The 25,621-nt window shown below is 43.7% G+C and overlaps 1 protein-coding gene across 4 annotated transcripts in view; it reads left to right on the top strand.

The window, feature by feature from the left end:
• Window positions 1–25,621, top strand: part of DPP6 (dipeptidyl peptidase like 6) — a 1,158,816-nt gene that overhangs the window by 733,723 nt on the left and 399,472 nt on the right. For all 4 annotated transcript variants that reach the window (XM_078343379.1, XM_035255081.3, XM_035255078.3 and 1 more), the window contains exon 3: window positions 9,894–9,992. In XM_078343379.1, coding sequence (XP_078199505.1) covers window positions 9,894–9,992 — 99 coding nt within the window. The remainder of the gene's footprint in view (window positions 1–9,893; window positions 9,993–25,621) is intronic.

The raw sequence follows: 25,621 nt of genomic DNA, 5'->3' as shown, positions 1-25,621 counted from the left end.
CAAACCAACATGGCACATGTATGGCTATGTAACACACCTGCATGTTCTGTACATGTATCCCAGAACGTAAAGTATAATAAAAATATGTAAATAAATAAAACAGTATTTCGTTTCTCATACTTCTGGAGGCTGGAAGTCCAAGATTTAGGTGCCAGCAGGGTTGCTTTCTGGTGAAATCTCCCTTCCTGGTCTGTAGACCTCACCTTCTTGCTGTATCCTCTCCCTGCTTTTTCCGTGTTTGTGCACATATGTGTGCATGGAGAGAGGAAGAGAGAGCTCTCGTTTCTCTTCCTCTTCTTTTATTTTTTTTATTTTTTTATTTTTTGAGACGGAGTTTCGCTCTTGTTACCCAGGCTGGAGTGCAATGGCGCGCTCTCGGCTCACCGCAATCTCCGCCTCCTGGGTTCAGGCAATTCTCCTGCTGCAGCCTCCCGAGCAGCTGGGATTACAGGCATGCGCCACCGTGCCCAGCCAATTTTTTGTATCTTTATTAGAGACGGGGTTTCACCATGTTGACCAGGATGGTCTCAATCTCTTGACCTCGTGATCCACCTGCCTCGGCCTCCTAAAGTGCTGGGATTACAAGCTTGAGCCACCGTGCCCGGCTTCCTCTTCTTTTAAGTACGCTAGTCCTACCAGATTAGAGCCTCGCCCTTTGATCTCATTTGACTTCAGTTTCTTCCTTAAACGCTCTATCTCCAAATAGAATCACATTGGGGTTTAGGGCGTCAGCATACAGATTTGTTGGTAGGTACAATTCAGTCTATAATACCAGTGCACATGGACATCTTTGGGATGGCCCTGTCTTACCTGACACAGTCTGTTCTCTGACCCCCAAAGATTCACATCCTTCTCATATACAGAGCACGTCCATTCACTCTACCGCAAGGTCCCCAGAAATCTCAAGTTATTATACTATCAACTCAAAATCTGCGATCTCATCAGTTCAGAACTCCTAAATCTTAACACTGAAATTATCTGAATGAGTTTTGAGTAGGCCTTGGGTGTACTCCAGCCAAAGCGTCATTCATCTCTACTGTGGGTCTGAGAAACTGGAGAGGTGAACACAGGAATGGAACAGGCATAGGATGACAGTTGTAGACATTCTTGTGCAAAAAGGGATAAGGGGGAGTCACTAGTTCCAAGCCACTTTTGAATTCCGTTGAAGAAACTCCATTAGGGTTACAGGCTTGGGAAGAGGGTCCTAGGGCTCTCAGATCTACCCTCTGGGAGTCATCCTTCTTCATGAATGGCAGCTTGAGCTTGTAGCCGAGTAGTTTTATCAGCATGTTTTCTGCCTGAGAATTTTGGGAGTCTGAAATGGTTTAGGCTCTGTGTTCCCACCCAAATTTCATGTCAAATTATAATCCTCACATGTTGAAGGAGGGGCCTGGTGGGAGCTTATCCTATCATGGGGGTGGTTTCTAATGGTTTAGATTCATCCCCCTAGTGCTGTCTTGTCACTGAGTTCTCATGACATGTGGTTGTTTAAATGTGTGTAGCACCTCCCTTTTTCCTTTCTTTCTCTCCTCTCACCATGTGAAAAAGGATGCTTGCTTCCCCTTTTCCTTCTGCCATGATTGTAAGTTTCCTGAGGCCTCTACAGCCATGCAGAACTGCGAGTCAATTAAACCTCATTTCAATAGAAATTACCCGGTGTCAGGTAGTCGTTTACAGCAGAGTGAGAATGAACTAATACAGGGTCCACAGCCTTTACTTGCTTCATACTCCCTCTCTCCTTTCCAGTCCAAGCTGGCGATGTTTCTACAGATAAAAATTCTTAAGAATCTGTTGATCTTCCATGTATGTCATGGGAATTCATTCCATCAGACAAGTGGCTCTTCCCTAGGATTTTTCTAGGTACTTTCATCTCTGTGTTTGGCTTCAGCTGAGAGAGCTTTGGGGGACTGTGAGTCACATACTTAAGCTCTTCAAAGGGCCTTTTGTGTGACTGAATACTTACCTTTTAATCTTTCAAGATATTAGCAAAGGTTTTTCAGCCATGCTGTCAGGATCTTTTTCTTTCTTGACAGTGAATATCCTAATTTCAGCGTTTTTTAATAATCTGAATAAAGTGACACATTTCTCCAAAGAAGATATAAAAATAACCAGTAAGTGCATGAAAAGATGCTCAACATTATTAGCTTGTAATATTATTCATCTGTAAAAAGGAATGAAGTACTGGTACCTTCTGTACATAGGACAACATGGATGAACTTTGAAAACACAAGACTAAGGGAAATAAGCCAGTCACAACAAAACACATATTGTATGATTCCATCTATTTTAAATGTTCAGAATAGCCAAATGTTTTAAGACAGAGATAAGCTGTTTGGTTGCCAAGAGCTGAAGAGAGATGCGGTGGCGGGGGCGGGGATTGCGGGGTGGGGAATGGGGAGTGACTGCTAATTGTTATGCTAATCTTTTTGGGGTAGTGAAAATGTTCCCTACTTAGGTCAGTGATGGCGCATGACTGTGAACGTACTAAAACCGTTGTGTTGTAGACTTTAAATGGATGAATTTTATGGTATGTAAATTTTATCTCCAATAAAGGTGTCAGAAAATAAATAAACTAGGTAGGGAGACATATCAACCTGTGTGCATATAATCATGCGAAGTCACAGGTACCTGATGGCTGTAACTCACTAAAGCAAAGGGCTGCTGAATATATTTTAAGGTTTCAGTTTATTTCCTAGACCTAAAAGAATAGAGGTAAGGACAGGAAGAGGGAATGAATACCTTTGATGTATTTGATTTAGAAGCTTAAAATAAAGCATAACTACAATTTCTTAATTCATAAGATGTGCTGAATAATGCTGATGACTTAGCTTCTATCATTTCAATAAAAAGCATTATGTGACTAATTTTGATATTATGCTCCTAGTTTTCTTAGATGAATTGAAGACGTGTGAATTTGTAAGGAAAGGCTTTCAAGATAAACTAGTGTCTCTGTGGGACTTCTCATAGACATAAGTTTGGAGTATAACCACAAATAGTATACTGTAGTAACACAAAGACTGCATTACAAAAAGGTAAGCCAAAATAAAAGCAAAGGCACAGATTTTTAAAACAAATGTTTTCTTCATTCAAAAGAAATTGACTGAACATCACTGTGCCAGGCCCCTTAGAGAGATGAAGTCACGATTCCTATCTAAAAAAGAAAAGGAAAATATCAAGCTAGCATGGGAAATAGACTTGAAAGCAAATAACCAGCTCAATGATAGTAGCTGCTGGTAGCAGAAAAGAAAGCATAATCAATTCTGGGAAAGTAAAACACACACTCACACACACACATTCTAAAGTGGTATTGACTTACATTTTCTTGCAGGTCTTCTAGCATCACTCAGGTAAGATTGTTTAATGCAATTCTTATCCCAACTATAGTTATTTCATTTCTTACATTTGGGGTTGGATGGATCTAGAGACATTTCTTCAGAGAAATATATTCGTCTGTATTTTGGAGTAAATTTCACTCTTTGTAAAGAGAGAGAGTGTTCCCCTGACTCACAGCTGCTGCCGTGGCTTCCTTCTGTCTCCAGGGTTTTTGTGTATGGATGAGATGTTACCATCTCAGCTCTGGCCTATGGAATCCTATGGTGAGCAATCTGCCACATTGGGACAGTTTAATTCAGGATTAGGTCAAAATCCCCAAGGCTCATATTGTGATTTGCAGACATGCTACCTGGTTTTAAATTTCATTGTTCCTAATCTCTTGATGGTACAGCATGATATAAATTTATTCTTTCATTATGATAAGAATCTACCAAGGAAATAGGAGTGGCATTTGCAACACATGGCACAGATTATACCTCTTTTACTTTAAGTAAAAGGAAAGAAATATAATTGGAAATCTTGTTCCAGCATCCACAGTGCCTGACACGGGGCACTCAATCAATACATATGCCGGCAGAACTAGACGATGTGCTTCCTGTGTTCTCATTGGGACTGTTGCTTGTTACTAAGCAGCATCTGGTTAGGTCCGTCGCTGATGAAACGGGCTGCAGCGGTTTCTTTCTTTTTTTTTTGAGACGGAGTTTCACTCTTGTTACCCAGGCTGGAGTGCAATGGCGCGATCTCCGCTCACCACAACCTCAGCCTCCTGGGTTCAGGCAATTCTCCTGCCTCAGCCTCCTGAGTAGCTGGGATTACAGGCACGCACCACCATGCCCAGCTAAGTTTTTGTATTTTTATTAGAGACGGGGTTTCACCATGTTGACCAGGATGGTCTCGATCTCTTCACCTCGTGATCCACCCGCCTCGGCCTCCCAAAGTGCTGGGATTACAGGCGTGAGCCACCGAGCCGTTTCTTTTTAAGCAAACGTGGTCTCATTGGAATTTGTGAATTAACAGTGCAGACATTAGAAAGTGGACAACTTCTTTGATTTCCGCATGTTTATGTGAAGTGCTGGTAAGGAAGCAAACAAATAGTATCCATTTTTGTAGGAAAAACATACAGATTGTTCTAAAACAAAGAGTGCTTTATTCTGAGCCTCAGCCTAGGGGTCTGTCACCCCGTGAAGCTAGCCCACCATAGCCCTTGTCTCCTTTGAGGTTCAGAAACACCGAGTGCTTGACACCTCACAGATCTTTGCAGGACTCTTTCAACCTCTCAGTAGCTTAGTAGCGCCAGTCACTTTCCTTCCTCCTCGTTGTGCTGGGGATCAGGAGAGATAATAAATATCATTGGACCTGGAAGACTATAAAGCCCTTTAGAGTTGTCAGTTATTCCAAATTGCCCACAAAAGCAGAACCTTACGGGAGGTCTTGGGGTCCTCTGGGTAGATTTTCTTTGTTACCAAGCCAGGTTTGTCAGTAGGTCACCTCTGCCTGCAGGGATTGCATGCCTCTCCAGCAGCTATGCTCTGGTAATGGGTTTGATTTCTAGTTTCTTATTAAAAATCTTTAGCAAAGGAGTTCCAATGTGTTCTCAAGTAATTTTACTACTTAACAAATATCTGACGAAAGGAAAAAAAGACTGAGGAATTTGCATTACACACCGGCCTCCATAAAAAATGTCTACATGGCTGTAGATTTCAGCATGCCTTTGCATGCCAGTGAGCTAACCGGGCAACTCAATTTGAAGTGCCATGGAGTTTTCTATAATGTATCAAGCTAAAGGGCTGGAAGAAACTTTTTTTTTTCAGTGATCCCCAAATTGCCATTAGGATGAAATCCAAACAATGGAGGCCACTGCCCCTTCTTGCATCGCCAACTTTATGTTGCCTTCCAGTTTAAGAAGGAAGATTGAGCACAGAAATATTCCTGGTTTTGATGGCAAGCATGTGAAAGTATAGCAAAATAAATAACAAAATACATAGCTGTGGCTGGGCATGGTAGCTCATGTCTGTCATCCCAGCACTGTGGGAGGCCGAGGCAGGCGGATCACCTGAGGTCAGGAATTCAAGACCAGACTGGCCAACGTGGCAAAATCCCGTCTCTACTAAAAATACAAAAATTAGCCAGGCATGGTGGTGCACACCTGTAGTCCAAGGTGGCTGAGGCAGGAGAATCCCTTGAACCCAGGAGACAATGGTTGCAGTGAGCTGAGATTGCACCACTGTACTCCATCCTGGGTGACAGAGCAAGATTCTGTCTCAAAAAGCAAGCAAACAAGCACACAAAATAGCTGCTTATTTCTCAAAAACAAGAACAGGATTTCTTCACATACCTGGGTTGAAAGGGAAGGCATCCTCACAAGAAAGAACAGGTAAAAACCTACAGCAGGAGGGAAGGCCAAACTTCCATCACCCTCACGTCATAGAGACTGAAGTCAGGCACAACAGGAGGGCCTGGAAGGTTGGTTTTCATGAGAGACTCGGGGATATGGAGCCCCTGCCTTAAAACTGGATTCATGGTCAGAAGGCCTCAGATCACATCACCACTTAGGGGCAAGGGCTCTACCCAAAATGGCCACCCAAGACTTAGTTTCGAGCTGTTACCCAGACGGAGTCTCAAAGCTGCCTGAGGACCACCCAGCCAGGGGCCTCTCAAGACCCAGAGCACCTGTAAGACAGAGCTTGACTGAGAACCACAAGGCATCTGCAGCGAACAGCCCCCTGTAGAGCAGGAGCCAGCCCAACACACAGGAAGACCAAAATCCAAAGGAATTTAAATCAATAGGGAATACAGAAAATGACATTTAAAAAAAAATTTTTTTGAGACAGAGTTTTGCTCTTGTTACCCAGGCTGAAGTGCAATGGCGCGATCTTGGCTCATCGCAACCTCTGCCTCCTGGGTTCAAGCAATTCTCCTGCCTCTGCCCCCCGAGTAGCAGGGATTACAGGCACATGCCACCATGCCCAGCTAATTTTTTGTATTTTTAGTAGAGATGGGGTTTCACCATGTTGAGCAGGATGGTCTCGATCTCTTGACCTCGTGATCCACCCGCCTCGGCCTCCCAAAGTGCTGGGAATACAGGCGTGAGCCACCGCGCCCAGCCCAGAAAATGACATTTTTTTAAAAAACTACAAATATGCTAAAGAAGCATAAAACTATAAAATATGAGTAGATGATCTTGAAAAAGTTATTTAGAAATATTAGATATTAGAATGTAATTATTTTAAATTTCAAAACTTAGTAGTTTGGTAATAGAACAGTCTAGGTGAATTAAAATATTGACGAATAGGAGATTGAACTGAAGAAATCACCCAAATACTCCCAGAGCCATAAAAAACGTGGAAAATTTTAACAGAAAGCCCCAGGTGTGGGGTTTGACCTAGAAGCTTCTGCCCAGCCCAGATGGGATTCTGGAAGGAGGGGAATCAAATGGTGGAGAAGCAATATTATATGAGAGAATTATTGGTAATTATTGGTAGTATTTCTGATGTGAAGAAAATCTTTTTTTTTTTTTTTTTTTTTTTTGAGATGGAGTCGCCCTCTGTCACCCAGGCTGAGTACAGTGGCATGATCTCGGTTCACTGCAACCTCTGCCTCCTGGATTCAAGCAATTCTCTTGCCTCAGCCTCTTGAGTAGCTGGGACTATAGGCACAGGCTGCCACACCTGGCTAATTTTTTGTATTTTTTTTTTTTTAGTAGAGACGGGGTTTCACCATGTTACCCAGGCTGCTTCCAAACTCCTGAGCTCAGGCAATGCCTGCCTTGGCCTCCCAAAGTGCTGGGATTATCGGCATGAGCCACTGTGCCCAGCTGAAAGGTAGTCTTTAAGTTGAAAATATTACTGACTATTAAGCAAAATTTTTAAAGAAAATCCACAGTGGACACTTTTCTAATGGAGTTTCAGAATATCAAAGACAATGAGAGAATCTCCCTTCCCCTCTAGCTATTTCCTGCTCACACTGTTGACCATGCCAATGGCAAGGCACAGTCTCCTGAAAATACTGCATCCACCAACATCTTCTTGCCCTTACATTCCTCCCTAGCTTGAATGTTTTTCTCTCCTTTATCTTGGCTAGCAGGTTCTTTCCTTCAGGAAGTCCTCCTGGAATCCCTCCCACTTTCTTATTTCCTGGTCTGCTTCAGTATTAGCAGAACAAGCCCCGTTCCTCTCAGCATCATCTCTGCTGCATTCTGGTCATTCATTCATTCTGCTTTGGCTCCTCTGCTCTGTGATCTCATATGAGGTCTTTCTCTTCTTCAGGGTTTAGCATGGTTTGTGGAAAGTGGCAGTCACTCTTGCCTGTCACTATCTCAGATGATTTGGGGAATGATTCAAACTGTAAACCAACAAATTAGACATCAGTTGAATGTGCAAATGAGCCATCTAGTCCAGAGAGGCCAGCAGTGAGTTTCTCAAGGAGACCGAACCAATTATGATGGAGTCATGTCCTGGCTTGAATGGAGCACTTTTAAAAATAACATGTTGCATAATGCCTCCACCAGATATTTTCTCTATATAGAAGGCTTAAGTGTTTTAAAAATACCTTTAAAAACCAAATAAAATCACAATTTTCAAAATAAAGTACATGTATGAAAAGAAACATTTTCAGAAAGTGAATAAATTACCTTTCATCTTTTATTTCCAAAGTTTATTTAAATGACAGTCTTACATTATTTTCCTTATGAGACACATGGATACCTTATGTGTCATTGTATGGCTAGAATCATTCTTGAATAGTGAAGTTTAATTTGATAAAAATGTAAATTTTAACATGATTATGTATTTTCTGACCATGTCCTTAAGAATGTCCCAGAAAATGTTAGACTTCTTAATTGCAAGATCAGAGCGTAGCTTTATGGAAATGCATCATGTTAAAGCCATGTACCTTTCCTGGGGCTGCTTCAGCCACACCTAGAAAGCCCCTAGAGGGAAGAAAGAACTTGGTTTGGTTTAATGTGCTAGGTTCAGCACCTAGGATAGCTCCATGTACAGCCACAACTCACAGTAAGGCCACCTCCAGTCATTCTGTAAGTTTCAAAACACTGCTGTACACAGTAACCCTATTTGATATTCAAGAGATCAATCCATGCACAAAGGAATACATGACTTTTCTGACAACTTCAGTAATTTGTCAACATCCAGACCCAAAAGGAAGAAACCAAAAGCGATGTAATAAAACCTATGGAACGTACAAGGGTCCTAGAAGAAGCTTTGAAGATTTCATTTAGAGGTTATTTACTCCTATTTGTTTATGTAGTCCGAACAAAATTTCTGTCTTTTTAACCCACCGTAGAGTTTAAAACAGAAAATTAAAAGGGGCAAATGGTTCTATGGAGGTCAGGAACAATAACAGTTCAAGAAGTGTAACACCCAGAAATTGAAACAAGAAACAGACACACCCAGCAGGCATTGAAATGCAAAAACACACAGATCTGGAGCCACTGAGTGTGGAATGCACACAGACCTATACACTTCAATTAGCATCGAGATCACCCCACATAGCAGCAGAACAGGAAACTGTTGAAATGAGAACTGGGAGTCTTCGAAAAAAAAATGTGCAATGATCATTAGCATCTTCCAGTTAAGAGGGCAGGGAAGTAAATCAGCATCCTAGGCAGATGATGTCCATCATATATGGTCAAGTTAATACACAGAGTAGTTTCTTATTAGTACCACAGAAGCAAGGGTGGCGGAATGGACTGTCCCTATGCTTGCAGGTCAGACATGCTGACAGCCCTTCATCTTTTCAGAGTTGATAAGTGGATTTTGTGCCTCTAATTGAGAGAGCCTCTTCTGAGGAGGAGCAAAAACTCTAGAGCTTTGACCACTGGAAATATAGGGAAAAAAAAGCTGTCAGATTTCTAACGTCTCACCTGCTAGTGCCATTAACTAAACAACTCCTCTTGGGATGACCATTGGCTAAGTGTATTCACAGGCTTATCCAAAGTGCTTACTCCTAAGCCTTGTAACCAGGATGAGGCAAGGCAGCATCTGGTAGTTTGTGTACAGGTAATTTGGGTGTGATCCTGTCTGAAGAAGAACTAACCCGTGACCCAGAGACAACCAGGGACAAGTGAAGCTTACGGAGAATGAAGACCTAAGGAATATTTTCTGTGCCTTTAAATTTCCAGCAGCCACAATGCTGCCTATAATTAGTGGCATTTAATGAATGCTTCATGAATGATCAATTACATAATATGATTGAGATCCATTCTGGGTATCCATACCTTCCTCTCTTGACAATTCCCTCCGTATCATTCATAAATCAATCTTGAAAGAATTATTTACCTCCATACGAAGAAATATGAACATTTGTGTGCTGCAGGTGTGGGTGAGGAGGCACGATGCCATTCTCCTGAATCAGGATCTCCTTAGCATAGATTTTGACAGTTTCATTAAAAACGGAAAGTGAGACTGGCTTTTGCTCCCCGCTCACTTAGGGACATCATATGTGTTTCCATCCATACTATTTCTGAATGGCAATCAGAATGTTTATGTTCCTCTCATTTTATTAATTATTAAACAAGCTTAACTCTTTGCTTTTTTCTTTTCTAGCGGAAGATAATAGTCTGTCTCAAAAGAAGAAGGTCACTGTGGAAGATCTCTTCAGTGAAGATTTAAAAATTCATGACCCTGAGGCTAAGTGGATAAGTGGTGAGTCCAGGTCCTTCGTGCACAGGAGGCCTTGCTTCCCCATGCCCTACCCCTGCTTTCAATAGGTTGGCTCTAGTAGTTTTCCTCTCAGATCTTCCCCTTTGGCCACAGCAGGGGATGCACAGAGCTTTTGCTGTGATCACTATCAGATTATCATTCTATGAAAATGTGCATCTGGTAAAATCAGGCTCCCGTAATGGTGTTGCCTTCAGTTAATGAGAAAAGGGTCTGCTGAAGATGTGTCCTCTGGGTGCCCCTCCCAGAGACATCCTTCCTCTGGGGAGCTGTGGGGTGTTGCTTAGCAACAGAACAGTGCAGGGCATGGGCACGGTGAGCTTTCCTTCCTTCTCCACTATCTCCGTTCCATTTTGTCCTCTTGCTCTCTTTCCGTCAGGCAGAGGCACCAAAAGTAACTCATGGGTTTCTTGTAGAATAGTTGTCAAATGAACCATGAAGTACCATATGCAGAGGCAGATTCCTTTATTTTCCCTGTTGAGCTTTAATTTGGATTAAATCTACTTGTGTGGGGGATTTTTTTTAAAATAACAGAACAAAATACAGTTGGGGGCAGAAGGCATATGTTTATAATGCCTTTGTTCGTTCATAACATAATCTATTCTTCTAATTGGGTCTGAAATAACTCAAGTGCATCCATGGAAGAAAAGATGTGACTGACTGCCCACCCATCCCTCCACAGCCAGCTTGTTGGCATCTCCTCTGTAGTCTCCATTGCTGTGGCTTACATGTAGTCTTTGCTTCAGTGGAATGCACTTGAAGGTTTATCCTCAGGTCAGAGAACCTTTATGGTGGTCAAATTTAGTTTAGATCCTTGCTTTTATAATAAATGAGGTCCAGAGAGGTCAAGTGACTTCTGAGGTCACAGAGCTGATGAGTGCAAGCTGTGGCTAGCAGCCCGCCACCTGACTTCCAATTTAGTGCTCTTCCCGCTGTCCTATTTTGCTGAGTCATAGAGTGTCATTGTATATTTTGCTGTCACACTGCTTCTGAAATGCTTTTCATGCTTCACAAACTCTCAGAAATCAATTAACAATGACCCTTGGCTCTGAGTCTCCTGCTTAGGGCAATCGCTTCTCTTTTGTCCTCTACTGTGTCTTCAGAATTCATTTCTGACCCTTAGATTAGCTTATTTAAACATGAAAAAAGTAGATGGATTTCAGAGGGAATGTATTTTAGAAAAATTGGGAGAAATGAGAGCAGTATATCATGAATACCACGGGCACACAGAAATTAAAAAAAACGAAACAGCACAGAGGTCTTTTTGTTTGGTGGGGGAGTTGACTTTGCCTTTTGTTTTCGGCTGATTGGTGTCTGCTGTATGTTCATGTTTACCTGTGGCGTGCTGCAGGTAGACCATGGGGGGAAAACATGACTACTCTCCTGAGGAGTCCAAAGTTGTGTTAGAGACAAATCTATGAACAGCCAGTGGGCATCCTAACACATGAGACGCGGAGAGGAGGATGTGAAGTTCTCATTCTTCCTGAAGGAGGTTCCAGAGACAGTGCTCACACTGTCTTAAAGTGATGGTGAGGAGCTCGTTGGAAGGCTGAGAATAGACCCCTGGCAGGACGCTAAGTCTAGAATGTTAGTCTTGTTGGACCTTGGCTGGAGGAACCAAAAGCAAGCTGAGAGACAACGCACAGCAGTTAAACAAAACAAAGCAAAACACTTAGACTTGCAGTGTTAAAAAAAAATGAGTGAGGTCAAGCACAGTGGCCCACACCTGTGTTCCAGCACTTTGGGAAGCTGAGGCAGGCAGATCGCTTGAGTCCAGGAGTTTGAGGCTGGCCTGGGAAACATGTTGAAACCTCATCTCTATAAAAAATTAGCCAGGCCTGGTGGTGTGCACCTGTGGTCTCAGATCCTTGGGAGGCTAAGGTGAGAGGATGGCTTGAACCTGGAAGGTCCAGGCTGCAGTGAACTGTGATCTTACTACTGCCCTGCAGCTTGCTGACAGAGCAAGATTCTGTCAAAAAAAAAAAAAAAAAAAAAAAAAAGGAAAAAAGAACTCTTCAGTATTTGTCAAAAACTAATTATAAAGGCTCAGTTCATCATTGCAGTTACTTCATTCACTTTAAACTATTACGTCTTTAGGAAGCAGGTTTATCCGTGGAGCTGTTTCTTACTGGTATGCATGGGAATCACACTACCCACCACCACCATCTCCCCCCAGCACCAGCACCAGCACCAGCACCAGCACCAGCACCAGAGGCTCCTCTTTCTGCTTCTTCTTTGTTTCTCCTTCTCCTTCTCATGGAGAGGCAGAATCCAGGGAGTAATCAAGAGGCCAGAAACAAGGGGTACCAGACCTGAGCTCTAGGGTTCAGAGTAGGTTGGAGAAGGGCCTGAGAAGACTCCATGAGATGCTGAAATAAGAAGTATACATACCTATGAGGTATATATTTTTCTTAGAAAGCCCTAGATATCAGACTTGGCCAAAAGCAGCATTCTATGTGCCAAAAAAATAAAAGGGATATGCAGAGATGTGGAGACACCAGAGTACAGATGTTTCTGTAGAAATCTGTACCAGTTCATGGTATAAGGAGTTTGATTTTATGAGCAAATGAATGGAGCCTGCACAGAGATGCACTGGCTTTCTGGCCACAGGAGACCAGCGGATTTTTTTTATATCCACAAACTTTGGAGTTAATATATGCAATGTAGAGGTGGCTGTGTGCCCAGCGGAAAACGCCCAGCCTGCCTGTCTCAGCAGGTTAAGTCTGTTCATAAAGACCACCTGCGGTTCTAAATGGACCTGCCTTTGGAGTTGAGGCGTTTTCTTAGGATGATTCGCCCTCTCTAAATGTACACACTGAAGGTGAAGTTTTGCTGTGAAGTAACAAGGGGGCCGGGTCCCCAAAGACCAGGTCTTATTTGGAATGTTTTGGAACCTAATAATTCCACTCACACATGACTCTCAGCTTCCCCTTACCTTTTTTTAAAACTTATTCCTCTTTCTAATCATTCTCTTTCTTTGTGCTCCCTAAAGAGGTAATAGCTTAAAGTGAATGAAGTAACTTTGCAATGATGAACTGAGTCTTTATAATTGGTTTTTGACAAATACTGCAGTTCACCCATTTTTTTATACCACAAGTCTAAGTGTTGAGATCTGGGAAAAGATTACTACAAATCCATACAGGGTTATCTCATGTTGCAGAGCCAGGATGAGCCTTAGAAATTATTAGAACATTCATTCATTCAGTAAGAGTTTTTTGAGTGCCCACAGTGTAGCAGGCAAATTGCTGGGCCCAAAAAGGGTGAGCGATTTATCCATGGAACATTCTTAGTGATGGACATAGGAATTATTATCCACCACCACATCTGTCACCACTACCACGGTCACAGGCTCCTCCTCCTCCTCTTCCTCCTCCTCCTCCTCCTCCTCCTCTTCACATCATGTCATCATCATCAAGATCATATCATCATCTCTGTCACCATCATTATCTTCTGGGTGTTTACTATGTCTTAAGCTGTAGGCTAAATACTTTATATAGACGTTAAGACATTTAATTCTCACAGTTACAATTCCCATTTTACAGATGAAGAAACTGAGTCTCAGGGCATTGAAATAACTGGATCAATATCACATTGTTAGTAAGTAGCAAAATTCTGATTTGAACATAGCTTTATAAACTATGCTATACTGGATAAAATTCAGGTCTCCTGTCTCCTGCCAATGTCTTTTGCAACCTTAGTAGTTACACTGTGTATTTTCAACAAAATCATAGCTTGTGAGTAGTTGGGAATGATGGCTCTCCTTGAGTCTGTTCTCGCTTTCTTATTCCTGTAGTACCCATGTCAAAGTAACAAAATGCCCCAGTGATTAGAAAAAACAGATTCATTCTCTACAGAGGAAGGGACTTCTTTTTCGTTTGTTTGTTTGTTTTTAGTACACATTAACCACTGAAGTTAACAGATCTACCTTGGGTTTAATATTGGAGTTAATAGTCTGGAACGAGTACACTTTTATTTATCAGGAGGAAATGGGCTGGAATTGAATTTCCCTTCCCTCATTTTTATACTGTATGCTTAATTTTTTAAATCCACCTTGTCTGAAAATGACCAGTACAACAGCGTTCACATTCTCTAATATCCTGAAGCCCTTGTAGACATCCCTGCATGTTCGTGACAGCCACTAGGGCAAGAAATGAGGTACGACGTCATAAGAAGGCTCATGCTGGGCTCCCTGTCAAAGAGGGACATGGTCGCAGCATTGCGTCTCCGAGTATTTGCTCTGTTGAGTAAATTCATACACCTGTTATAACAACTGCACTGCACCACCCAACCTTCTATAGCCCCTTTTGCTGTTTTGCAGCTGCCCGCCGTGGGCTGTGATGAGGTATTTTGGTCACTCTTTGTTTACATGGGCCAATCATCCTGGGCCCTCCTGGTCCATTCACTTGTTCCCATTCCCAGATGGTAACACTTGCAAATCTCATCTTCTCTGCTCAACCCCGCAAACCGTGCCTCCACCCTGCCCTGCCATCCTCCTTTTCAGCTGAAACTGCCAGAAGAGAGCTTAGGAACACTCTCTCTGTCACGCTGATTGGCATCAACTGGCATCTGCACTGACACATGCCTTTTGTGCACCACCCCCCTCGGCCCCTGCTCCGCCCCAACAGGTGACCTGTCTGCCATCTGCACTCGATCTAAAGGAGCCGCAGTTGCCCTCACTTCATTTACCTACGGAATCATTGCAGCAACCTCTCCTTTCTCCCTAAATTTCTCTTGTATATTGACTGATTCCCAACATAAACCAAATGTGTTCTTTTGTCTCACCTTAAACACAGACACCTTATTTAGTCCTAACGCCCTGCAAGGCTCCACCTGGCTTCCCTGTTCCCCTTTGCAGCTTGAAGCAGCCTTGTATATATAGCATCTCCAGTTAGTCTTTTCTCACTGTCCCTAAACCTGTTCCTGTTAGGCTCCCATCCCCAGCACTCCCCCAAACTCCCCTTGTCAAGGTCAGAGATGACCTCCATGTTGCTAAATGCAATGGGCATTTCTCAGATCCTGTCTTATTTTACCTGTCAGCAGCATTGGACACAATGGATTCCTCCTCTGCCCTAGGTACACTTATTTTCTTTCTGGTCACCTCATGGGCATCTCCTTTGCAGGAGCCTTGGCTGGTTCTCTCTCTTCTCCCTGACTTTTAATGTTGCTGCAAGCCTCAGTACTTGCTCCTCTCCCTTTGGTGTCTGCACACCCTCCCTCAGTGTCTCCCTCCAGTCTAATGTCCAAATATCCTCCATTTACTGAGGATTCTTAAACATATGTCATCAGACTAACCTTGTCTCAAATCTCTCAGATGTCAGAGAGACATTGCAATTTTAACCTTAATATCTTCAAATTTCAGTCCTTGATTTCCCCCCACAACCAAAAACACAAAAGAAAAAAATTGATCCACAACCTTTCTGATATCAGTTGATGGAAAAACTTGTTCTTCCAGCAGAACAAGCTAAGAACTTTCAAGTCGTCTTGTATTCTACTTTTTCTCTAACATCCCATATCTGATCCATCAACAAATCCTGCCAGCTCTGCCTTCAGAACACGCATGCCCAGTGCAGCCTCCACGTTAGTCTGGGTGCATGAATACCATGGCAGACTTGGCATCAGTCCACTCCAAGGCTTGGAGGGCTGGACACAAGCCCAGCAGCAGCAAGACAGGACCAAGGCTCTGCTCCTGCCCCTCAGGTGCAAGGAGAAGGGGCTGCTTGAGTGTCTGGGATGGAATTTTAATGTTTCTAACTTTAAAAGTCTGAATTCCTCAAGTTTCCCACTTATCCTCACTTTGCACTCCTAAAGGGGAAATAATTCACTCCATAAGGGTAGGTATTATCTATATGATGATGATGAGTTTCAGTTTTCTAGCTCAAATGCTCTTCTGAGCTATATACTTGGGGAGAGAGCAAGAGAGAGAGAGCGAGCGAGAGAGAGAGAGAGAGAGAGAGAGAGAGAGCACACATCTGTGTGCATGTCACTGGCCAGTTTCCACATCCACTGAAGTGTCTTACATTCACCTCAAGTCCTCACTCATGCCCAGCACTACTACATCATCCTCCCCCAACCTCTTCATAATGCCCTGCTGCCCCCTGTGCTCACTGAGCACAGGCCTGGCCCCCGCACCCTCCATGTCTTGGACTCTCCATAATCCGTTTACGTTTCCTGACTCATCACTGGCCGTCTCTGCAGTTTCCTCTTAAACTTTGCCTGCATGAACTTCTTTGGATTGCATCAAAAGTCCATCGTCTTTTCCCCGAGTGGCTCTTCCAAAGGGTGCTCCTTCTGCCTGACACACTCCCCTCCTCTCTGTGTCCACTCGCCATCACGCCCAGTCAGCACCCTGCGTGTCGTCTTGTTCATCTAAACTGCCCCCTAATTCTTGCTCTGTGGCACATTGACTCTTCTTGTTTTGGATTCTCCTATCTCCTGCACTGACCCTTTTGTTACATACATTAAGTATAATTACTTATGAATGTAAACTCCACAAGGGTGGGACTCGCATCTGTCTGTTGACTGCTGTATCCCCAGCACCATCAAAGTCCCCAGTTTGTGGCCATTCACTAAGACCTCTTGGGCATTTTCTCATCTGATACTTAAACAGTCTAATTTTAAAGATAAGGAAACTAACGGGCATGTGATCTCACGTAGAGTGGTTGGAAATCTTTTCTGATCGTGTGATTTGGGAGCAGCGACCTAAAGGTGAGAACCATGCAGATGAGCTCTCTGGGGAAAAGCATTCCAGGCAGGGTGGAACAGCAAACACAGAGGCCTTGGTGCAGGAGCCTGCCTGGCATATCCAGAGAGAGGAGTGAGAGAGAGGATCAAAGTGGAAGCTGGGACCAGGTTCTGCACGCTCAGAGACGAAGGGAGGCAAAGGCGGAATGGGGAGAATTTAGAGAAGCTGAGAAGTTGGGTTTAATGTTAGCACTGAAGGTTGTAGAATAACAATGACATGGTGCAAGCTTAGAGTGATACATTATGTCAATTTCTTTTATTATAATATATACTACACATTTATTATATGTATATATTTATTATAGTCAATTAGAAATCAGAGATTAACACAGTTTTAAAAGATAATAAAAATTACTTGTAACCCCTCCAACTGAAAATGGCCACTGTTAAATTTTCATAGCTATCTTTTCAGATAATAACATATATGGAGCTATACTAAATGTTTTAAGTAGGAACATGTCTATAACCTGTACATATATCCTCATGGCCACAAACATGTTATAAACATGTTATAACATGTAATGGAACCTATACATATACATTGTAATTATCATTTTCACATCTTAATAGTAATGCATGCTGTTAATGTGCCTGAATTTGAGCCATCTCCTGGTACTGAACGTTTAGGCTGTGGTTGGAAAGGAAGTGGCAGGTATAAGGAGCCATGGTGAGTGGTCAATCGGCAGGAGCAGTAGTGCCTACACGTGGCGCACTGGGGAAGACAGCACTGTCAAGGCTGACTTGAAGATCTCAAGCCTGGGAAGCTAGAGTGGTGATTCTAGTCTATGAGCGATAACTTAGTGGAAATGTTCTTGAGGTATTGAGAACTGGGGATGAAGCCAGGTGAGAGGTTGGAGCCACCTAGAGAACCGTGAAAGTACAGGTCATGAAGGTGCTGCTCAGAGCCTCTCAGAGGGAAGAGGGAAAGAGGGACACAGAGGCGTGGTCAGGGAGGCAGAAGGAGAACCTCTACCACGCCACATCAGAGGTGTGGCAGGAGAAAATGCTCTAGACGGGTTAATGTACTGCCGATTTTGTATCGGCGGATGTAAATGGGAAATCACCCCACAGTGGCCACACACCTCCTCCTGGCTCATAGCCTCAGGGACAGCTTTTGTAGTTCTTTTCATTAAAAGGCACAATACAATTTTTAAAAGAGTTTATTTGCGCAAACAGCAATTCATGAATTGGACAGCGCCAAACTAGAAGTGGCTCTGGGATTCCACCAAGGAAACAAGGGGGAAGGCTTTTACAGAACAAACGCAGAAGCAGAGCAGAGCAACGATTTGATTGGTTACGGTTATGCAGTTGCCTTATTTGGTCAATCCTGTTGTGAAGTTCTTAGTTACATAAGTTAGTCGGGCGCTTCTGATTGGTTAGTCTTTAAGTGTCACTTTTCTTTAATACAGGCATTTATGAGTAAAACCTCAGGTCAAGTTTTTTTGTTGTTGCTTTTCGTTTGTTTGTTTTTGAGATGGATCTTTGCTCTTGTTGCCCAGGCTAGGGTGCAGTGGCACAATCTGCAACCTCCACCTCCCGGGTTCAGGTGATTCTCCAGCCTCAGCCTCCCAGCTGGGATTACAGGCGTGAGCCATCACACACGGCTAATTTTTGTATTTTTAGTAGACGTCGGGTTTCACCATGTTGGCCAGGCTGGTCTTGAACTCCTGACCTTGTGATCCTGCCTTGGCCTCCCAAAGTGCTGGGATTACAGGCATGAGCCACCGCGCCCGGCCCAGGTTAAGTTTTATTTATGTTTGCAAATCACATAGGGTCAAGGTCACTTACACTTATAAGGCCAACTGGCTTTGTCTCCTTGAGGATTCTTCAGGCCTTTTAACTTAACTTTTAACAGCCCTAACCGTGCTAATTTACATGGCAAGTACCTGTCTTATTGACATAGTTTCAGACTATAGTAGTGGAATGGTTAATTCCAGAAGAAGGGTGAAAGAGGCTTACATGTAGCCAGGTTTCCACCCTCTCCTCATTGTATTTGTGGCCAACAGAAAGTGTCTCCTCTGTCTTAACAGAATTAGTCACTCTGCTCAGGTAGCTGATGCCACTGCACCTGGAGAGCCACCCAGCTCAGCAAACATATTTGCTTTTGCAGATCTGCCTTTTATGAAGGCAGTCTGGGCTAAACCTTGGAAATGGTTTCATAAGCCCCATGCCCTGAGCAAACTGAAGCTGCCTGCAGTCTTCAAGGGGTCCCCTCTTCTGTCTCCCAGTATCTCTAGGATGCAGGCAGGCCTGCAGCTGATTGACAAAAGCTGCTCACTGGACCTGATTAGCTTGTCTGCTGGCTCCAGGCAGAGCTTGGCCTCACAGCCCATTTGGCTCCTCCCTCCTCCCTCCTCCCTGCAGCATGTTCAACTTTCATCTGAATGTGGTGATAGACCATGTGGCTGGCACCAGAATCTCTCCACTGTTTGTTTACGCTCATTTTCATTAATCCAGCCACTTGTTAGCAGAGAGCCCTCTGTGTCTCTAGGATGCGGTACTAGAGAGACTGTAAAATTGGAGAAAATTGCTTCCTTTGAATGTAGGAAAATATCAGCTGGCTGGCTGATACTGGAAAAGTATATGTTTTGGATGATAAAATTGGAGTTAGTGCACAGGGCTCAAAGCAACTTGGTTTCCATGTGTGCTTTATCCTATTCTCTTTTGTTATGCTGAAAAAGCAGATGGTTTTTTTTATATATAAAACTTCTGGGGTTAGGTAGAGGGGGAAATCAAGTTGGAAATGGTTTGGGTATTTTCACTGTGTTTTGGAGGTCACATTTTTCAGTCAAAACCATTAAGCCTTGGAACTGCAGAGTCATAAAGTCCCCTTGAGGTCATTCGGTGCAGCAGCCTATATCTCTCAGCCAGCAGCAACTTCGGGGAAGTGCCCAGGAAGGACAGGGTTCATAAGAGTAGCAGCTTCCATGGCTCTGAGTGTTTGAAGAGCGTAATAGTGATCATTTGAAGTCATTACATAAAATATACACTGAAGCACATCACTGTGCCTTAATAAAGTCCTTAAGAAATAAATAAAATGTAATTGTGGTTTACACTGGTGTAAGCTACCAGTTTATTTTTTCTCTCTTTTGTTGTCACACTCAAGGGCCCACCTTTTTTTAAGAGAAGAGAACCTCGGCCGGGCTCAGTGGCTCATGCCTGTAATCCCAGCACTTTGGGAGGCTGAGGTGGGTAGATCACAAGAGGTTGGAAGTTCGAGACCAGCCTGACCAACATGAAGAAACCCATCTCTACTAAAAATACAAAATTAGACTGGGCATGGTGGTGCACACCTATAGTCCCAGGCACTCGGGAGGCTGAGGCAGGAGAATCACTTGAATCTGGGAGGCAGAGGTTGCGATGAGCCAAGATCATACCACTGCACTCCAGCCTGGGTGACAGAGTGAGACTTTGTCTCAAAAAAATAAATAAATAAATAAAAAGAGAGAGAGAGAGAAAGAGAGAAGAGAACCTCAGCTGTCTGGCATTAGGAGGCCAGTCATGTCTCTGATGACTTTTGTGCAGTAAGACCTGCCGACGTCGTCACTCCCATTTGCTCTGCCTCACACCGTTTCAGCAGCATCCTGTCTGCACATCCTCAATGCATCTTCCCCATTTCTGTCCTCAGCTAAGACAATTATTTGCATAACCTTCTGCAAAATTTCCTATTGGAGTTTTCTATGGTACCTATAGGATAAAACTCAAAAGACAGTATCATTTCGTGCCAGTGGCAGCAGAAGCAATAATTGCAACAGTAGCTGCAAGGGTAACAGTAGCTGCATGATGTATCTGTTACTTCATTTCAGTCCCCACTGAAACCCATGGAGGCAGGAATTCCTATCTTTAGAAATAAGAAAAGTATGAATCAAAGACATTACATCACTTTTTCAAAGTCACCAAGATGGCTTTAGAGAATCCAGGGCATTCCTGCCTCCACGCACCTTGCCTCCTGGGTCTCCTCCCCACCCCTAGTCATCGCCTCGATTCCCATGTCCCTGGCCATATCAGGTTCTTTGGCAGCTTTGTGCCTTTGTCACTCTTCTGCTCTTCTGAAAATACCATTGCTCATCACTTCTCTGCTTCAGAAATTCCCATTCATCCTTCATGGCTTGATCCAAAACACATTCTCTCTGGCGTTTTCAAAGTAGCATTAGCTGCCCACTCCACGATGTTGCAACAGAACTCTACAAAACTTCAGTCAGAGCATCAGCCTTGTGGATCAGCTAGGGCTGGTCCACCTTGGGGATGCAGCCCACTTCACAGAGGCTGGATGCACTTCCTCGGTCCGAAAGCAGCAAGAGGTGTGTCTCGTGGCAGGGAAGCCAATTTCTTCCACATCACGCTGGTCCCATCCAGAGGTGCTAGAGGTCCTTTGCCTGTAGGTCCTCTGGGGGGACTCTTTAGTTCCTACCTGATGGGTGATGCTGGGCCCTGCTGCTGATGCTGCTTAATTCATAATTTGGGGACTCAGGTCTCTGCAGGCTCCACTGGGCCAACATGCTTCCTGCAGAGATACATGTTGGGACTCTTCCAATTACTTTTTCTTGGCAAATGTTGCTTCCTGGAAAACATAAATACAACTTCTATCCTTGTTGACTCCAATTCAGACCTGACCAAGACTGAAATCACATTTCAACTTGTTTATTTGTTTGCAGCGTACAGAGGGACAGGCTCTTCTTTTTTTTTTTTTTCTTTTTGAAATTAATATTTGATTTTGTGTGTGTTTACACATGTGCACATATATATTTTTTCTCTTAAATAAAGGAATCTCAAGTGAGATTTTCATGCCTTTTCCTACTCCATTAAGTAGACAGATATTCTCCAGGTCATTATATGATTGTTTCCAGGGCTCCAAGCGTCTTCAAGAAGCAATCCTGAGGACACCACCATACTTAGCCCCTCCGTTCTCCTACCTAGTAGAGCAGAGGACAGGATACACCATGAAGCATGCCTTGCGGCCAGCCTGGTCTCTCTTCAAGGCCCGATCAAAGCCTGGGGCAGGTGGTTTTCTGCCTGGCAATGCAGCTCAGCCACAGCAGCCCACAGACCAGAACCCATGAGTTTGTTTTATTTTAGTTCCATTCCAATTAAAAGAGTCTGAGAGCTCGGGTGAATCCCAGTGCACTGTAGCTGTTGGGCCCAAGAGTGAGATTCTGCCACATCCTCTTTGTAGAGTAAAGAACATTCGGAAGAACCATTAATTAGAGACTATTCATCCTTCAACACGATGATCCGCACGTGAGCACTGACACCACTACTTATGGTCTCCGTTAAATTACTGCACACAGTCCTTCACCGTGGCAACCTGCTAGGGCCTAATTAATTATCATTGACATCTTTTCAAATGTCGATCACCTTCTTAATTAATAAAAAAGACTTTCTTCGGTAACTGAGCACCGTCCCCTGTGACTTAGCCATCTTCTGCCCACAGTATGTCTCACTTCACGTTCAGGTGTCTGTTTGCATCTCTGTCTGGCTCTTGACAGCAAACATCTTGGGGGCCACAGGTGAGTTGTAGTAATTATCATATTCCCCTCACAGGCCAGAGTGAGTGTCTGAGATGTGGTAAAGTCTCAGTATATTAATTGATTGAATGAATAACTCTGCAAATGGGCACATTCAGTCTCTGTGGAAGAGGACTCAGGCAACTGAATTTCTGGTTGATTGAGGGCTGACTGGGCTGTCTATTGTAATGCTTCAGGTTTTAAGAAAGTAGACAGATCTTTGTAATGAGATATGCACATCTGATTCTATTTCTTGCTTTAACTGGGATTTTTTTTTTTTTTTTTTTTTTGAGATGGAATTTCGCTCTTATTACCCAGGCTGGAGTGCAATGGCGCGATCTCGGCTCACTGCAACCTCCGCCTCCTGGGTTCAGGCAATTCTCCTGTCTCAGTCTCCTGAGTAGCTGGGATTACAGGCACAAGCCACCATGCCCAGCCGATTTTTTGTATTTTTAGTAGAGACGGGGTTTCACCATGTTGACCAGGATGGTCTCGATCTGTTGACCTCGTGATCCACCCGCCTCGGCCTCCCAAAGTGCTGGGATTACAGGCGTGAGCCACTGCACCCAGCCAACTGGGATTCTTTAACAGATGAAGGAGCTAGCTCCTGCTACTCCTGATACTAGATGTGTTCTCCATCGTAAGTTTGATACTTACCATTTATTGATCATGTGTAAACTGTACCAGACATGGTGTTAAGCTCTTAATCACTTATAACCGCTCTACAAAAGACACGTTGTTGCCAGCGTCTCCACACGGCCCGCATAGTTACAAATCTTCCAGCTGTATGGGGTCATCCAGAGACACAGACGTGAAGCTATGTCCTGTGGAAGGTATACTATTGCCATTTAAATATTTCAGGTGTGATGTTGTCCTGGTCTCTTTTCCACCAAAACCCCCATCCCTCTTCCATCCTCCATCCTGTGCGTCACTGGGCCTGCGTGACGTGTTTCTCTCTCAGCTCTAGTTTGCTGCTAGCACTGCATCTTCTCTGTTTTCTGAAATACCCTGACACAAACATGCTTCATAACAGACATTTACAAAAGGTGACAGGATGACAAAGGAGAGCTGTGGGCACCACAGAAGATGAAGCAACACCGAAGCAACATTGATATGAACAGCACAGCTCTCTCATCTTACAGCCTCTGGACACTCTTGCTTCAGAGAACCTTCCCTTGGCTTTCCCTTTCTCCCTTGTTTAAAGGATCTTCCAACACCTGCATGGCCTGGTTACACTGCGGTTGCTTTGGTCACAGAACCTTTCAGTAGCCACATTGCCCTAAACTGTAGCCTATAAGAACCAAGTGAGGGCTCATGGAGGTGGAAGATGGTCTAGATCTCCTGACTTGAAACTTATTGTGGATCTCCTGTTCACATCTAAAATGCTTTAGGGGCCCTTTGCGGCAGGGCTGACACCCACATCCCACACTCCCTTTGCAAGCTGGTATTTTGCAGGAGGCTGTTCTGAGGTCAGCGTAGAACTTTCTAATATCTGGTGGTTTGCAAACAGTTGAAATGGAATTAGTGGTTTTTGGTGACTTTTCTCATATCTCTTTAGAGTAGAAGTGGAAGAAGTGTATAGAAATAGACATACTGGTATCTAAATTTTGTGATGCTGAGCAGGTTCTGGGCTTTTAAACCCTAATTTCCAAAATAAGCACCAACCTTGCATCTGACGCCTCTGCCCAGTGCTCCCTGGAGCCAAGGCTAGATCGTCTCTTGGATCAGGATCTTCTCTCTCAAGACCCTTTATTCATCCCCCCTTTTCACTGAATATTTTGGGCTCCTATGAAATGTCCTCACTCCTGAAAAAAACAGGTGACAGCTCTCATTCCAGCAATTTATGAAGTAGATTAATCTGGCTGGTCAGACCCCTCTCCTGTGCTCCTGCCTCAGGTACCATTCATCCTTTCTCAAGGATAAACCAACAGCCAAATGAAGGAATTTCCCTAAGCCAAAGGTACATTTCTGCAATCTCTACCCTTTGCAAGGCAAGGAACCAACATGTGCATTAACTTTCTTAACTTCTCCCAGATCACATTCTTAACACAGGACAACCGAAAGAAGGTAAAGACAGAATAAACCTCAGAAGTTAAAACACAGCAGAATGTTTCTTATTTACACCAGTGTTATAGATTGGGGGCCCTAGGGTCAGAGAAGTCAAGTCACTTGCCTTAGGCCACACAGCTAATAGGTGACAGAGCTAGTCTTTACTCTGAAAGTGCTTCTGAGGATGCTGAAAACATATCCAAGTTCGGTGGAAAGTTATGTTCACTACATACAAGGGCATGAATTTCGTCTTCGTGGGGTTGAAATTTAATGTGCGTGGGAATCTGGAAGCATCTATGAAGGATTAGACAGCACCCCCAGGTGTCTCTTCCTCCCTCTCCTCCTGCTCTCTCAAGATCAGCCCAGCTCATTAGTGCAGCCCTGGCCACATCCAAAGCATGCATCCCCCTTGCTGCTGTCTTCTGCAAGCCACGCATCCTGAAGGTCACAGCAGAAGCGCCATGGGGTAAAGGATGGGTTTGTCAGCAGTCCACCGTGGCTTCTTAGGGCTCTGAAGGGCAGCCAGAAGGAGTTTGAGCTCTGCTTTTTCCACCAGATGTTATTTACTTATGTTTGCTGTTGATTTATTTTTCTGTGAGCTTCTCAGTCCCATCTCAAACCCCTCTGGGTACCAAATACTTTAATGCAGTTGTGATCCGCAAAGACAAATTCCTAAGAAATTCTAACAATATTATTGCTGACTGTATAACTGAAAAGAGTGTTGTGTGTTGTATCTAACCTGTTGCTGGTATTTCCCATACATCCATGCTAGCTGCTTGGGAATCGCCAGGTTCTGAGTTGGGAATTTTAATAGGCAAATGTATGCAGACCCTGCCCCTCCACTGCTTAGTTCTCACCAGTGATAACACAGTTTAGAGTGACAGCCAGAGACCAGGAATGAAGCCTCATAAGCCATTTTAATCATTTGATATCGCTTTTAAATTGCCGGAGGAAGGAGACCCCTGCCTGACTATACTGTCGTTGCCTGTATGAGACACACACTCACATACAGTCACAGAGGAGAGAATGGGTGTGCGATGGTCAGCGAGTGAGAATGCCCCTTTCTGGCTGACATCAGAGGAGCACATGGCAGCAAAATGTCACCCCAGTCTCTCATGGGATGTTTTCTTTTCCAACTTTCTTCTCAACGGCTTCTGACACTAAAATAGGTTTTTACTGAATATAAAGTACTTATGTTCCTCATTAAACCAAATTGTTGTGTTTTAAAAACTTAATGTTGGGTTAAGATCTCCTAATAAGCAAGGTTAAACAAACAAATAAGGGGGTTGGAAATAAAATTAGAGAGTGCCAATTTACCAG

This window comes from Callithrix jacchus, chromosome 11 (genome assembly GCF_049354715.1).
Source record: "Callithrix jacchus isolate 240 chromosome 11, calJac240_pri, whole genome shotgun sequence".
Taxonomy (NCBI): Eukaryota; Metazoa; Chordata; class Mammalia; order Primates; family Cebidae; genus Callithrix; species Callithrix jacchus.
Note: the sequence above shows the minus strand (reverse complement) of the source record. Positions and strands in the feature narration are given on the sequence as shown.